The sequence below is a fragment of the Nicotiana attenuata genome, unplaced genomic scaffold (assembly GCF_001879085.1).
Source record: "Nicotiana attenuata strain UT unplaced genomic scaffold, NIATTr2, whole genome shotgun sequence".
NCBI lineage: Eukaryota > Viridiplantae > Streptophyta > Magnoliopsida > Solanales > Solanaceae > Nicotiana > Nicotiana attenuata.
The window spans coordinates 2869-20334 of record NW_017672055.1 but is presented as its reverse complement, the minus strand read 5'-3'; the positions used below and the strand labels follow the sequence as shown (position 1 = coordinate 20334).

General features: G+C 38.5%; 1 protein-coding gene across 1 annotated transcript; it reads right to left on the bottom strand.

Annotated features, from left to right (window-relative positions):
- Positions 1 to 13181: 13181 nt before the first annotated feature.
- LOC109211559 (B3 domain-containing transcription factor NGA1-like) lies at positions 13182 to 15450 on the bottom strand. Its single transcript, XM_019375103.1, has 2 exons — positions 13411 to 15450; positions 13182 to 13302 (listed from the first exon to the last, which is right to left on the bottom strand). Exon 1 carries the CDS (start codon positions 14958 to 14960, stop codon positions 13656 to 13658), a length of 1305 nt encoding a protein of 434 aa, XP_019230648.1. The 5' UTR covers positions 14961 to 15450; the 3' UTR covers positions 13182 to 13302; positions 13411 to 13655.
- Positions 15451 to 17466: the final 2016 nt, after the last annotated feature.

The window sequence follows — 17466 nt, the reverse complement described above, 5'->3', positions numbered from 1 at the left end:
GAATTCAATCTTGGTTGGCTGCTGAGGACTGTTATTGCTGCTGATCTTCTCTTCTTCTTATTGCTCTTTGATCTCCAGGTACATATTCTGAGTCTTGATATCATGTAATTCCTCAGCTGAGATGAAATAAAGTGGAAGAATATTTTGTTTCGATGTTTTCATTATGCTTGACTGTAATAACTAAGGACTGTATGACTGGACTGTACATCTGGACTGTGTAATGAATTTTAATTCTGATTATAGCAATTCACATGTTAGAATCTAATGTTTACTTTTCTATAATTAAAACAGGGTTCTACTGATTAGTTACAAGTTATTGAAGGCATTTAGTGTAGCTTGAAATAAATTCAGCGTGTCTCACTTCTAATTGAATTTGGTTTTGTTTGATATAAGGCCAGTGGCTTGATTTACACAGTTTGAGCTTCGGCTCATTCGACACAGGCCCAGATTCAAAAGTAGTGCCTTTGTGTCCAAGTCTGGGCCAAGCGAGCAGCCCAACTATGACAAGGATACGAGGTCAGGTCTGCTTTCAGGCTAGGCTGATTTTGAGATTGGTGATGTCTCCTTATTGGGCTTACTACAAGGCCCATGTCTGGACAACATTCATTCACTGAACGTTTAAGGCCTGTTTTGGGGCCTGATTTCTCTTAAGGGCCTGTTTTAAGGCCCACAAAACTGAACATTTCCTTGGGGTATTTTGTTTAAGTTCAATACCTATTTGAATACCTTGGCAATAATACATGGACATACTAATTAATTGGGGCCTTCTCTTGTTAGTAGAATACTTACTAGAAAGTCACAGTTCTTCTAGGTCGATTTTAGAAATAAATGAGATGAGCCTCGCTAAGCAAATATATAAATCGCGGGTCCCTCGATAAATGTTTAAGTTAAATACTTAGACTTCGGGATAGGTCGTTTAGCGAATTTCACGGTCTTCCCCAAAGACAATAATACGATAGTCTCTTTAGGCACGCGATTTAATTAATCTTACCTTCGTAATTACGGGTGCACATTCATGTGACCCAAATCCAAATCTCAACGAAGTCGAAATGTGTTAGTAATCACGGGTGCACTGGTGCAACGTGGTTCGAGGCGCATTTTCACGACGTTGCAATTCTTATTAAAATAACAATAAAAGTGGTTTACTAATAAAGGGCACGTAAGTTAGAACATGTTTCGGAATCAGATAAAATCAAATATGATAATTAAGCGACCGTGCTAGAACCACGGAACCCGGGAATGCCTAACACCTTCTCCCGGGTTAACAGAATTCCTTACCTGGATTTCTGGTTTGCGGACTGATAACAGAGTCATAATTTCCTCGGGTCGGGATTCTACTGGTGACTTGGGACACCCTTAATCTCCCAAGTGACGACTCTGAAATCTAAATAATAAATCCCGTTCCGATTGTCACTTCAAGTTGGAAATAACTCCCTTTATCATACCCTCTTTACGCGGGTGTAGTGAAAAAGGAGGTGTGACAGCTGTTGAAATGTGTAGTAGATTTTAGCCTTATGGTGTTAGCCTTATGTAAGTATTAAGTAATAGTAATATCTTTTTGCTTCATGTTTTGAAGTTGCATGTTAAGATTGAGAATCATTGTGTCAGAAGGGAAAGATAAACAGTTTCAAGGGCATCCCAAAATTCTTTTGATGTGTTTAGGCCAATGGCTATTGACAATGTTTCTTCAGAAAGAGATGATATAAGAATACTCAAGATCATTTGATCAGGTTGTATATATTGAATTTAGGCTGCATTTTGTTGGTAGACATTTGTACCTTCAATAGAATTTGAGATGGTGGACATGGATGGCTTTCATCAACATAACTATGGACATTTTATCCACAAAGAAAAGGTGATAGTACGAAAAAAAAAGTATTTTGTAGCTGCTAACTTGATTTAGATAACTGTGAAGCTTCTAAGTACTAATGGAGGTACCGGATGATTAGCAAGAAATCAATAAGGACAAAAGCTTTATCCTCTCTAAAAACTTCAGAGATAATAGAACTAACAAAAAAACTTAGAAGATGGACTGGATTTAGGTAAGTCTAGTTTCCTTTCACATACTTGGGATGCCCAATCTATATTGGAAAAAAGAAGGTATACCATTTCATAAACCTTGCCACAAAAGTGCGGATGTTGGCAAAGAAAGCTTTTCTCTTTTGGGGGAAGAGTAATAATATTATCAAGCACATAAATTCTCCGGTCCAAATGGTACATCTGCAGCTTCCCGAAGACATGATCGTTGATAGGAAGGTGTGGAGGTCGTGAACTAGGATGGTCACACATTTATTCTTTTCTTACATTAGTTCAATAATATTCTCTTACTTTTTTATACTTAGATCTATATTACTATCAGTTGTTTCTTTTGCTTCAGTGTTCTTATTATCTTGGTGCTGTTGGTATTGCTTCTTGTTGCTGCTTGTTTTCATGGTTTCTCCACTATTGTGTTTCTTTTTAATATGTTGTGACTATGCTTTTCCTGAGCCGATGGTCTATCGAAAATAATCTCTCTACCTTCACAAGGTTTGGATAAGGTTGCGTACACATTACCCTCCTTAGATCCCACTTGTGAGATCACACTGGATTTGCGAATAGACAAGCCAATTAATAGTTCCTCCTTCAAGTTACCCCATCTAAGTTGAGAACTATGGAAAGTAAGATGTGGAAAGAATATGGTAAGAACTTAATTTCTATTTTTAGAATCTATCAACAAATTTTATTTTATGTTAAAATCTCTATGGGAGATAAGTATAACTATGGATTGGGAATGAACCTGGAATAGTGTATGTCAAGTGCCCGAATCCTACAAGACTAAACTGAGAAGTGTCATGGTCAAATGGGAAAAACCAGAAGAAAAGTCATAGGAACTCAACACATATGGAAGCTTCATGGCTAACCAAGGTAGAGCAGACGCAGATGGTGTTGTTAGAAATAGAAATGGGCACATGGTTATGGATTTTGTCTCCCAGTCCAATTCTTAACTAACAATTACTCTGAAGTCGTATAGAAAATCAAATTTGAAGGTGTCCCTAAATACTGCAAATTCTGAAAAAGAGAAAAATTCTCTCTTGCGCCTCTCTCTTCTCTCTCTGAAAAAGAACCCAACAGCTATTTTCTAAACCAGCATTCCCTTCAGACGCCCTCTGATGGACCCGCTGGACGATGCCGCCCCGGCGCGTCTAGAAGGTCAATCGACTTCAAATCACATGGTGAACCAACCCCCTGAGCTAATTGACACAAAATTGACCTATTCTATCAAAATTATCTCCTCCTCAAATACTCCGAATCCTCCAAATTGCCATAGCAGAGACTCTGTCATAGCCACTCATACAACGCAAAATGGAATGCCGGCCGTTCTTTTCAAAGCTACAGACTACTATGGTGTTATGGCTGAAGAGTGCAAACTCACAATTGTTGGCCGATTCCTCAAACCAAGGCCCCAAATTGACAAAATTAGGTCAAAATTCAAGGAGTTAATCTCAATTAAGGGTTCTGTTAAGATTGAGGTTTATGATAATTACAATGTCTTTCTTGATTTCACCAATGAAGAAGATATAAACACTGTTTGGTTTAGAAGTGTAATTGAAATCGAAGGGCAGCAGATGTGGCTCCAGAAATGGTCACCGAATTTCAAGCCAGGAGGACCTGCCTGTTGCTCCGGTATGGGTTCTCCTTCCTAGTTTACCTTTTCATATGCACACATGGAATTATGTTAAACAAGCGGTGAGTGTAATTGGTACTCCCCTTGAAATGGATTTGGCTACTGGAGGAAGATGAAGGCCTAGTATGGCCAAAGTTAGAGTTGAAATTGATTTGCTTAAGGATCAACCTAATTCAGTTTATGTTGGTCAAATATATGACAATGCTCCTCAAAAAGGTTTTGTGCAAAAAATTGAATTTGAAGGTGTCCCTAAATACTGCAAATTCTGTCGAAAACTGGGACACAATATGATTAATTGTAGAGCATTAGAAAGGAAAAAGGCTGCTGAATATAGGGAATTGGATGCTCAAAAAACTGGTGTAAATCAGAATGAGGAAAACAGAGAAGTGGATGCTCAAAAAACTGGTGAAAATCAGAAGGATGAAAATAGGGAACTGAATGCTCAAAATTCTGGTGCAAATCAGAATGTTGAAAACAAAGGAACTGAAATGAATAACAATAAGGAGGTTTCTGAAAATGGAAGTACTAGCAACAATGGTCAGGATAGAGATAATATCACAAAGAATCTATTGAAACAAAAGAATGGCAAGGAATCCGATAATCATCAACAAAAATCTTCAAGCAACATCAGGGAGAGAACTAGGAAGAAAAATAAGAAGAGCAAACAGAGGAAACTTTCTAAGAAGAAAGCTAAAGTCATATTCAAGCCTATGCTCAATCTATCTGATGACACTAATAGGAGAAAGAAGCTTAACAAAGAGTTAACTTTGGCTTTTCACAAGCTGAACCAGGAAAGCAATCTGATATGGCTGGGAGTGATCAAAGGCAGTCGACTAATTATAAAACAGGGGACCAATTTGGGGCTGCTAATAATAAGGATCCCTCAAGTACAAACTCAAGCAAGCAGGATATACTGCCTATACAGTAACAGTGAAACCAAAGAGGATCAGCAGGAGTCGATTCAAGATAATGATAGTCAAAATGGTAATGAAGATCCTGAAAATAGAAAAAAGGAAAAGAAAGCTCTAAACATGAATGACTATATCAATGAGTCAACTAGTGTGCCTTCAGAAATTAAAAACCTTCTTGGGATTGATGTGGTTGCTGATCATAACATGGAATCCGATAAAAAACAAGACAAATATGTTACTTGTCATCAAATTGAAGTAACTTCCCCTAATAGGGTGACAATTATGGTTCCTGAAGATAAGATCCAAATAGATTCGAAGGAGGAATCCTTCCAGATCATAGGTGGCAAAGAAAACAACAACAAACCCAGTTTGATCCCAACATGTGGGGTCAGGGGAGGGTAGTCTGTACGCATACCTTACCCCTACTTAATGTAGGTAGAGAGGTTGTTTCCAATAGACCCTCGGCTCAAGAAGGGCAAGAAGAGGAAGAGGGAAGCAAGGAAGGAAGAAAGATGGAAGAGAAAAAGGGAGAGGTAAAGGAATAGGTGGCAAAGAAAAGAGGAAGAAAAAAGGAAAAAGGAACAAAAGCAAAGATACTACACCTCCTAAAGGAGGACACTCATGCAAACCTGAATTTTGTTTCCATGATAAATGCTATATTTTGGAACATTAGGGGAGTAAATACCAGAAAAGCCTTACCAAGGTTAAAAGAATTGATTTCCATATATAAGGTGGAACTTGTTGCTGTTATGGAACCGTTTGTCATTATCAACTAAATTGATAGATGCAGGAGATTCCTTGGATATCAACACTGTGTCTCTAATACAAATTGTCAAATTTGGATCATGTGGTCAGGCAACAACATGACTACTATATTGAATAATCACGAGCAACAACTTACTACAAAATTGCACTATGGGGTTGCTAACAGTGACCTTTATATTACACCAGTGTATACTAAATGCACTCCTGAAGAGAGAAGAGAGCTGTGGAGTAGTTTAGAGTTAACCAATCTTTAGGTGAATTGTCCATGGTTCATTGGGGGCGATTTCAATGTCATTCTAGACCCAGATGAGAAAAAAGGTGGTAGGCCTCACAGAATCAATAAAAGTCTAGAATTCAGTACCTATACAGATAATTGTGGAATGATGGACCTGGGTTTTATTGGACCAAAATACACATGATGCAACAGTTGGGAACCAAGAAGAAGAATATGGAAGAGATTAGATGGAGTGTTTATCAATGATGAAAAGTCACGGATTTTTCAAAACAATATTGCCAATCACTTGGCTAGAATTGGTTCTGATCATAGACCTATCCTAATTCAATGCCATGACACTAACCAACAGGGGTATAAATATTTCAAATATCTAAATTTCTGGACTAACCAACCAGCTTTTTGCAGGTAGTTGAAGAAGTCTGGAGGAGTCATGTTAATGGAAGTCCTTTGTGGAGACTTCAACAAAAACTTAAAATGTTGAGCAAAAGGCTAACCCAATGGTCCAAAGAAGACATTGGCAATGTTTTTGATCAAGTTCACTATTGGGAAAACAAAATGAAGGATCTAGAGAAGTGTGATCTCATGGACAGTAATGACATCACAAGGACTGAATTAAATAAAGGCCAAACTGAATACATTACATGGATGGGGATGCGGGATGACATTCTCAGGTAGAAAGCTAGAATGAACTGGTTCGAAGAAGGAGATGCTAACACTAAGTACTTTCATAGCACCATCAGAGAAAGAAGGAGAAGGCTCCAAATCCTCAAAATAAAAGACCACAGAGGACACTAGATTGAGGGGGATTCTAACATTGGCAAGGCACCTGTCTATCATTTTCAACAGTTCTTTAACATCAATCCCCACTTCAATGATCAAAATATCATCAATTGTATCCCTCAATGTGTAACTGATGATGACAATGAAAACGTCACTGTGGTGTCAGGAAAATGGAGGATATCATAGATACGCTTAGCATTAAAAGGTGGTGGAGATTCAGATTCAACCTTCCCTCTGGGCCAACTTTCTCAAGAGTAAATATTGCAAAAGAGCCCATCCGGTGAAAAAAAGTCCAAATCCAATTGGCTATCATATTTGGAGAAACATGCTCAAAATCAGGGACAAAGCAGAGAATAACATTAGATGGGAAGTTTAGAAAGGTAATTGTAGTTTTTGGTGGGACAACTGGACAAGCAAAGGTACTTTAGCCAATCTTTGTCAAGAAGGTGTGAGATCTAGTAAATTACAGGTGAAAGACTTCATAAATAATGGAGAATGGAATATTAGCAAACTCAATGAACTTTTCCCTGCTCATATTACTGAAAATATTGCTCACCTGGAAATTAGAGATCCAAATGAGGACGACTTCCCTGTTTGGATTATCTCTAATGATGGAAGCTTTTCTTCTAACTCAGCATGACACTCTATTAGATTCAAAAAACATAAGAATGAGTTCATAAACAAAATATGGCATAATTCTATTCCATTCAAAATGTCTTTTATAACTTGGAGAATTTTCAAAAATAGACTACCATGTGATGATATTATTTGCAGATTTGGTACTAACATTATTTCCAGATGTTCTTGTTGCTCTTCTGCGCAGGTTAAAATAGTTCAACATGTCTTCAGGAGTAGTGAAGCTGTCAACTTCATATGAAATAATACAGAAATGCACTTGGAATCAAACACCAACAGGAACCTATTATTGCTACCTTTAAGAGATGGTGGGAGACAATTACCAACAATAAAGTGCACAATCAAATTCTTCAAATAGCTCCCACGATCATATGTTGGGAACTCTGGAAACAAAGGAATGCGTGCAGATATAGGAAACAGAAGAAGTTTCAGCTGAATACTATGAGACACCAAATCATTTGGACTTTGAAAGCAACTATCGCTAACATTGTTCCTGGAGACTATACTCAGATGGAATGGTCCCTATTATGTGATAAAATTGAGAGACTCAGACCATCCCAGGGATACAAGTTACATGGGATTTCCCTCTACCTGACACTATCAAGATTAATACGGATGGTAGTTTTTAAAAAGAAAACGATAAGGCAGGCATTTGAGGGGGGTCAGGGACAGTCAAGGGGATCTGATTATGGCATTCTCTATTCCTATCATCTGTGATAGTAATACCATGGCAGAGGCTAAGGAAGCAGAGTTTGGAGGGAAATGGTATGGTCAAAATGGATACACTAATTTTTCTCTCGAACTAGACTCAAAGGTCATTGTAGATATGCTCGCGGAAGGAGACACAAACAACTTGAAGATAAAAAGGGTGATAGACAGAGCTTCCTTCATAGTTAAACAAACTAGAGCTACTGTCAGACATTACTTCAGAGAAGGTAATGAAGTAGCGGATTGTCTTGCTAAATTGGCTACCGCCACAAATTAGAGAAGGGTGTTTCATTCATTCCAACAATTGCCCGACAATGCAAAATGACCTTTCCTCCTAGATAAGTGGTAACTTCCTAGTATAAGAACAAAGTATGAAAAACCAAATTTCTTTGTTAGTTAATTTTGTTCATAGGTTCAGGAAGGAGAGTGCATATATATGAAACTCCTGTCCTTCTTTTGGGGTGATTGCATAACCGTTGTTGTATTTTCTGAGGTAAGGTATAGCCCCCCTCTTGTGCTTTTTTGGAATACAATACAACCTAGACGATTGTTTGGGCAACATTAAAAAAATAAAATAAAAATTTCTCTAAAGTCCAAGTTGCCTTACAAGGGATCCTTTGATGCTTTGATAGGAACAATCAATCTCAACTGGAACTAGACTCACTCTTAGCAGTCAATATGATCCTCGAAACTTACAAGATCCCATGAAATTTGTAAGCACTTCAAGGGAATGGAGTTGCAGATTTATTATCAAAACATGCAACTACCCTCACAGAAAAGAGAGCTTCTTGACGGAGAGTGACCTTCCTAATAAAGTGAGAGGAGCTGTTACAATGAATAGGATGCAAATCCCAGCCTTTAGAATAAGGGCAAGAAAGAATTCAGGTTTATTTATTGAACCTCCGTTATCCCCTAATTGAAGTGCTATTGTTGTTCTAACTAGTCCTATCCTAGCCCTTCACTTCTTTTGAATCACGTGCTTGCACATTGTATCTGTTATTTTGTGGCTTAAATTATTTCCTTGTATATTTAGAAAACCCATAATCCCTATAGGTTTAGAAAAACCCATTGTCCTAATAGATTTAGGAAAGAAAAAAATATAGTCCTTGTCAAATTGGGAAACCTTTCTCTTATAAGTTTAGGACTATTTGGGATCTATATATAGATGTTGTAGTTGGGGATTCCATAGATTGTACTGTGCTTTTCTTCTCATTCATAGAGGAAAACTCTCTCTGCTTTTGCCCCGAGGATTAGGCTTAGCCGAACCTCGTTAAATCCTTGTGTTGATTTTTCTTCTCTATATGCTGTATGTATGATTGTGTGCTAGTTAACCCACGATCGTCCGGGACAACTGGTATCGGGGTAAGGATCGGGTTTCTACATATAATCTAGTGTTAAGATGTCTTCGTCATCTTCAACAAAGTATGAAGTAGAGAAATTTGACAAGGGTTCTAGTTTCAGTATGTAGAAGATCATGATGAAATCCTCTCTGGTGTTACAAGGGTTATGGAAGGCAATTGATGAGAATTTTCGTGAAGAGATGAAAGAGACAGAGAAGGAAGACTTGAAGTAGAGGGCTTTGAGTGCAATCTTCATGAGAGTTACAGATAACGTTTTTGAGGAAATTGATGAGAATTTTCCTCAAAGATGAAGGTGACAGAGAAGGCAGACCTGAAGTAGAGGGCTTTGAGTGCGATCTTCATGAGAGTTACAGATAATGTTCTTGGGGAAATTGCTGAAGAAACTTCTACTGCAATGGAATGGAAGAAGCTGGAAGATCTGTATTCTAAGAAATTGCTAACAAACCGCCTCTACTTGAAAAAGAGGTTATAAAATCTCCGTATGAACGAAGGTACACCTGTTAAAACCCACCTTGATGAGTTTAATTCAATTATAATGGGCGTGAAGAACGTGGATATCAAAATTGAGAGTGAGGATTAGACCTTGATTGTGTTATGTTCTTTACCACCGTCTTATGATACTTTTACCGATACCCTGCTATATGGGAAAGACAGTGTTTCACTGAAAGATATTAGTAATGCACAAAAATCTAAAGAGTTGAAAAAGAGCTTTCCAAACAGCGGAACTGAGGTTGAGGGTCTTGTGAGTAGAGGAAGAACACAACAGAAGGACTTTAACAAGAAAAAGTCAACCGCCAAATCGAAGTCTAGAGCAAGAAAGAAGAACTGTTGTAAGTGCGGGGAGCAAGGTCACTACAAGAGAGATTGTCCTGAGCTGAAAGAGAAAAGAGGAAAGCAGAAGATAGATAATTCGGCAAATGTTGTTGACACTAGCAATACTTCTGATGATAGTGATTATGTAGGGGAAGCTTGTGCTGTGAGTTCTAGTCATGGGCAGAATTCCTGGGTTCTTGATTCTGGTGCTACTTTCCACATATGTCCATACAAGAATTGATTTACAACTTACAAGCAGATCAGTGGGACTGTCTACATGGGAGATGACAATCCATTACCAGTAAAGGGTATTGGTAACATCAGATTTAGAATGTTCGATGTAATTATCAGAAACATTGAGTGTCGGTATGTTCCCCAAATAAAGAGAAACTTGATCTCTATTTCGACATCGGATGATCAAGGGTATAGGTTTTACTCCGAGAATGGAATATTTAAAGTGTGTAAAGTCTACATGGTACTCATGAAGGGTAAAATGTATTCTAAATTGTATCATCTTCAGGCCAGTGTAGTTGAAGGGGAAGCTGCTGTAGCTTTTGGGAAAAGTAATCTAAATCAGTCTCAGTTGTGGCACTTGCAGCTTGGTCATATGAATGATAAGGGATTGTCTTTGTTGAGTAAGCGGAATTTGCTGAATGGGTACAAAAATCAAGTTATGAATTTTTGTGAGCATTGTGTATTTGTTAAACAGACAAGGGTAAAGTTCAGCAAGAAGGCCGAGCACAAGACCAGAGACAAGTTAGACTGTATACATTCAGACTTGTGGGGGTCCAAACAGAGTTCCGTCCAAGAGTGGTGCTTTCTGACTTTGATTGATGATTACTCAAGGATGGTATGGGTGTATTTTCTAAAAACAAAAGATGAGGCATTTCCGACATTTGTTAAATGGAAGACGATGGTTGAGAGACACACTATAAGAAAAGTTAAGCGTCTTCGAACTGGCAATGGGTTGGAATTTTGCAATTTTTAGTTCGATACTTTCTGCAGTAGAGAGGGCATAGTGAGACACTACACTTATGTCAGAACACCACAACAAAATGGTGTTGCAGAACATATGAATAGAACTCTTTGTGATAGAGCACAAAGCATGCTTTCATACTCATGTGTTAGCAAGGATTTTTGGGCTGAAGCAATCAATACAACTTGTTATTTGGTTAATAGATCTCCATCCACAGCTATTGAGTTCAAACTCTCTTTGAGGTATGGTCCGATTCACCTATTGATTATTCAAATTTAAGGATATTTGGTTGTCCTGCTTATGCTCATGTGAGGGAGAGAAAACTTGAGCCGAGGGCAAAGAAGTGCATATTTCTAAGGTATGCATACCGGAGTGAAAGATTATAAGTTGTGGTGCACAGATCAAAAGACTCCAGGGCTAATTATCAATAGGGATGTAACATTCAATGAATCTGGCTCACTGGACAGTTAGAGGGAGAAGGCAATAGTAGAAACATATCGTGGTGTCAGTGACCGCATAGAGCTAGAAATTGAATCTCCACTAGCTCAGTCCAGTAGTTCTAAAGTAGAGGAACAACAACCATATAGCATTGCAACAGGCAGAGAGAAGAGAGTGATCAACCGACCACAAAGGTTTGCAGACGTAGTTGATGGGAATCTTCTTGGATATACGAATCTTGTGGGATTTTCTTTGGCAGTTGCAGAGACTGTTGATGCGTTTGAGTGTTATAGCGATCCAGAAGCTATTTCGGGTACAGAACTAAATCGCGGATTAGTGCTATGGCTGAAGAGATTGAGTCTCTTAACAAGTTTAGGCATTGCCTAGACATGATTGATGTGTGTAGAAATCGGTAGAGTCCTCGTGAGGGCTGAGGGCAAGGTAGAGAGACGTTCCTGTTAATGAAGAGAATTCAAGACAAGGGAAAGATTTGTTATTTTGTGGCATAAATTATTTCCTTGTATTTTTAGGAAACTCATAATCCCTATAGGTTTAGGAAAAGCCACTGTCCTAATAGATTTGGGAAAGGAAAACCACTAGTCCTTGTCAAATTGGAAAACCTTTCTCTTATAGGTTTGTGACTATTTGGGATCTATATATAGGGGTTGTAGTTAGGGATTCTAGAGATTGTACTGTGCTTTTCTTCTCATTCATAGTGGAAAACTCTCTCTGCTTTTGCCCCGAGGATTAGACTTAGCCAAACCTCGTTAAATCCTTGTGTTGATTTTTCTTCGCTATTTGCTTTGTGTGTGATTGTGTGCTAATTAACCCACGATCTTCCGCAACAGTATCTTTGGCATGAGACTAAGAAAACGGTAGCATTTTGACAATGTCTCTCTTACGGGAGGTATTGGTTTTATGTCCTCCTTAGTAGGTATGGATCAATGTCAAATCCTCCACCATCAGAGAAGGTGGAAGCCTGGGTGGATTGATTAAAAAAAGATGTAGTGAGCATGATTGAGTGTTGTGGGCGAGGAAGAAGGGGAGGATTGAATTGTGACTGCAGAAATGAAGGCGGAGGAAAAATCCGATATGGCTCCAATACCATGTAAACCACATATTAATTGTACACAGCTGAATGTGTGTGTATATATATACACACACAATTGGGGTTCAAGCTAAGGGATAAGAGTCCATAGTTAGATAAGGACACAAAGTCGTATCTACTCTAACCTATTCATTTTCCTTAGGATCCTCAGTTGAATATGACTGAGATGGGTGTGCTTCAATACTCTTTGACAAAATAAGTCATACTCCTGTTAGTGTCACAGAATGTAGACATTACAGAATGTAGACATCACTTCTATGTATTATTTATAATCATTACAAGAGTTATAAAATATGAACTGGATGCTTACTTTCTATTTAGACTTAGCATCATTTTCAGTCATATAAATGCATGGAAACTCTTTTTATCTCCCTCTAATAAAGTGCTGAGGTATATATGCTTTTTGGCAGAGTAATGGATCATCGAAAGTCAGACAGCAACTTGAGAAGAGAAAGGGTAGCTGCTGACTGCTGACAGGAAGAAGCTACCGAAAGTAGGGAACAATGACATTGAGCGCAGTTACACACGAACAACGAAGCAGCGACAAGAACATAACTTCCAAAGGCAATAGAACCAAAATTATTCATATTTCGTAAGGAAGAAACCTCAACTTTGTTCAATTCTTTCCATCACCATCATCGTTCGTCAGCCTGAAATGAGGCTGATGCTGCACCTTACTTACTAATACTAGAGAAAACAAGTCACGAAAGACGACGTTAGATGTCAAGTTTCAACCAACGGAGACTAGTTAAAAGATAGAAAATGAAACAGAAGAAGTTGGTCAAGTGAAAAAAAAAACGCACATATACATAAAACAAGCCTCCTTTTCTTTTTCCTCCTTCATTGATCGATCAAGTAACTCAACGAAAACTGTGGCATGACCACAGTTTGGGGATCGAACTCTGCCCTGCGCTTGGAAAATCAAACATAAAATAACCAGCATTCTGAGGATCTAGCAAAGTATTTCATCGTCTCGATTAACTAGAGTATTAAATTAAATATACACAAATTGAACCTGAACTTAGTAATCTTTCTATCTCAAGACTTCCATTTAACATTGAATGAGCTTTGGTATGACACTGTGTCAAAATGAAGGAACGTCTAATGTGCCTTTCTCGTCCTCCTTTGCCAATATTATGACAACGGGTGATGCACCGATCAGGAACACCTAGCCGATTCTCTTCAATTCTCAATGTCTTTTAATGTATCTTTCTTGTAATTTGAATGGGCTTTGGTATGGTAGCTTGAAATGCTGATGGATCAAATATCCAAATCCAAGGACATGGACGCTTTGCCTTTGTCAGACGATTCTTCATCAGAGGGTACTGCTTGGAGTTGGCTGTTAAAATTCCTTAATTGGAGCAAAGGGGTTGAAGACGTTGATAATGAAGAAGAAAAATAGGGAGCATGAGAATAAGTTGTTGGGATAGTCGAGGATGAAAACATGTCAGAATGATCCATGGGGCAGTCCATATTCACTCCGAATAGCCTGAGTCGCTTTGCTGCCACCTTACCTTGAACCACCGGCACCGAGTTGAACACCATTGGCTCACCCCCACTACTCCTACCAACACTACTACAACCTCTTTGCATTTGCATTATTTCAAGCTCATGTTGTGATATTGGGAGTACTAACTGGGAAGCAGTGGCTGCCGATCTGACATAATTTCCTGACCCGCCCGCACAAGGGTTTGCATTTACCACTGTGGCATTAGTGCTAATGCTACTATTGTTGAAACAAGTGTTGTAGTAAGCTGGACTAGTATTACCAATTCCATAGATGTAGCTATGCGGATAATGATGAGACTGTTGTTGTTGAGCCATATTGCTGCTTGATTCCAGCAGCGAATTATGGGAATATTGTGAATGTGGATGTTGTTGTGTAAACGATGGTACCAGCGGACCCCTTTGGAACGGTTGTAAGAAGAGGCGCCCATGATTCCAATTAGAGAAGTGGTGCGGCACCATAAAAGGATTCATGTCCGGGGCATCAGGACGGCGGCGCCAGTCGATGAAGAGACGATGCTTGACCAATTCACCAGCTCCTCGCTGAAATGAGACAATATCCCCAGCATCGAGCTTCTTCTCCTTGACAAAGCGGCTCCAACCTTTAGTCATGACATAGCTTTGGCTGCTATTCCAGTAGGAATACCTAAATCTCCATGGCTTCCCATTTCTGTCTTCGAAATTCAAGAGAAGTCCTCCCTTGTCGTTGCTGGAGGAATCCAGTGGAAAATACTTCTCGGCATGCTGTTTTGGAATGACTAAACGATTGAGCTTTCCCACATCACTCGGAGTTACTACCTTATCGAACATATGTTCCCTTTCAATCAGGTGATGAGCTTCTCCTCCAGCAACCTCATCGCCGTCGCCATGATTTCTGGTAGCCGTAGGGGAAGAATCCATCAACATAAGCTCCGTACTTTCTCGATGCTGTTGTTGCTGCTGCTGGTTGTGATAAGAAGAGGATGTTGAAGATGAGGAGGAAGACTGAGAAAAAGGGCACATACCTTTTGAAGAGCCAGTTTGTTGTTGGATCCCCCGTCTACTAGTAAAGAAATTCATGATCTGCGGAACACACCATCCAGTACTATAGAGCTTGTCCAAGGTATAGATCTAGAGAAGATGTGAAGTTGAAAATGGGAAACTAGCTAGTAAACGAAATGATAAAGAAAACAGAAGAGGTTCTAATAATGACTACTGATATATATATGTACTATTCTTTCTGACTCCCGGAGTGATAAGAGAGGATGAGTGGTTATTTGGTTCTAGGGTTAAAATTGAAAGAGCTCTATCTCTTTAGCAGGAAAGTTGATGATAAGGTACAGTTTGAGAAATATACAGTGAAACAAAAGAAGAAAGAAAGAAATTAAGAGGGATATCCAAGTAAGTCTAGCTCTCCATCAGCCCTAATTACAACATAGAAAGAGAAGGTCGGTGCTTTTTTCATAGCCAAGAAAGACTCGTAGATGAAAGAGATTATTATTACTCATTAGAGAGAGAAAGAACGAAGGAAGATAATAATTTTAGATAGTAGCTAGGATTATATGTGGTGATTTTAATTCTTAGCGGCTGCTTCCTGGAATCTTATCAAGTTAGGCAATTTTCATTACAATTATTCTTTCTTTCCTAGTTCTTTCACACTGAACGACAGAGAGAGACGAACCCACAAATTATCTGATTGGTTCCTGCGAGCTCCTCCTCGTCATCATGGTGGTAGTCAAAGGCGGATCCAACATTTGAATTTTATGAGTTCAAATTCGTAATTCTATCACATTCATTTAACTGAGTGAATCCAAAATTTATTATTTTAAGGGGAGCCTTGGAATTGTAAAGTTGTTTCTGTGTGACTTATAGTTCATTAGTTCAAGCCGTGGAAACATCCAATAATTCTTGCATTAGATTAGGCTGTCTGCATCACACCTCTTGGATACGATCCTTCCCTAGACCGTGCGTGAATATAGATTGCTTTGTGAATTGAGCTACTTCTTTTTTAGAACTTATTATTTCTAGACATACAATGTCTTTTTGGCCAAAAATATAGTTTATGATCGAAAGTTACACTGGATACGCCCTGATGGTAGTATCAAAATTAAAATAAAATTTCATATTAATTCTCATGATTTATATGGATCTTCACTACCTAACAGTTGACACTACTAGTGGAGTAGTTATTTTCATTTCTTCCTAAGGCCCACGAGACAAGAGGGCCAGCCAGCTGTTTCTTAAAGCACGGGTTTATAATCTCTTCCTAATTTATGCAACTAGCCTTTCTCTTATATATATAAGTACTCATTTTCTTTTGATTTGTTTTCTTTTCTTTTTGTGTAAGATGGGGGCGGCGTATAATTAGGGTAAGTAGGCATTAGAGAGTAGCTGCTGTTGGGATGTGTTATTACAATACCATAGTATTATTGCTCTAGTTATTCGCTACAGTTGAAGTTTTATTACTACATACTACTTTAATTTGCAAATAAGGTTGGGGTAAAATAAAAATTAGCAAAAGTCCATTGGTCCTAGTATATACTCCATATTAAAGGCGCGCACCACTTGAGAAAAAATATGTTGTGTTCCTCTTAGCAATATTATTCTAGCACCGATCAAAAATGTTTTAGATTATTTATATACTTGCTGTCACTGCAAAAAGGGCCGTATAAATCCTCAAGGTTTTACACTTAACTTGGAAGTAATTCTGCTCCTTTTAATTATCGGCTGCTAGCTAGGGAACTAACACCCGTCAAATTTCTCAGACAAAAATCACGATTATGTCGAGGAAGAGACAAACTCGAAATAAAGAAGATAAAGAACACCAAATTTTAGGGTTTGCCTCTTCATCTAGCTAGTATTCTTCTTTATTTGCTTCTTTCTAGCTGTATTATATTATCACTCTCATAAGCTCCTTTTAGCTTCTAAATGCTGAAGCCTAATTTCAATAGCTAAAAATAATACTTCTAGCTAATAATATTTGTAGTAATAAACAACTTCAGAACCCTGGAAGGAAAAAAAGTAAAAGAAGGTGGGAAAATAGTGAATGCAATTATATTGGTGGACTGACAATGCGCAGAGAATGGGATAATCTATTCAATAACTAGATTGGGGGACCAAGTAGCTTCTTTTTTCTTTTACTAAATACGAAATGAAAGAGAAGATTTCACTCCTGAGAACTTGTTCGATCGACGGTAGTATCTGAGGTGAAAGGAAAAATAAAGGAAAGGAATGGGGGCTAAGGATGGGAGGAGAAATCGGGCAAATATTGGAGAATGCATTGGCCTTTGCCGGGAAAGAGGGGCTGGTTGAGGCGGAGAGTGTATGATATAGAGAGAGGACCACCTATATAAGCTAGAGGAAGCCATGCTGCAGCTGCATGCTAGCTGGTGAAATGCTCATATGGCCCATGTGGGGGGATTCATATGAAAAGGCCATAATGCCAGTCTACCTATCTCTTTCTATCTCTTTCCAAAGAGTCTTCACATTTGCACCAAATGAGAAAAGAAAAAGAGTCGTTCAGTTAAGCATGCTCTAGTCTCAACCTAACTACTACTAGTAGTAATTAATATATATATATATATAT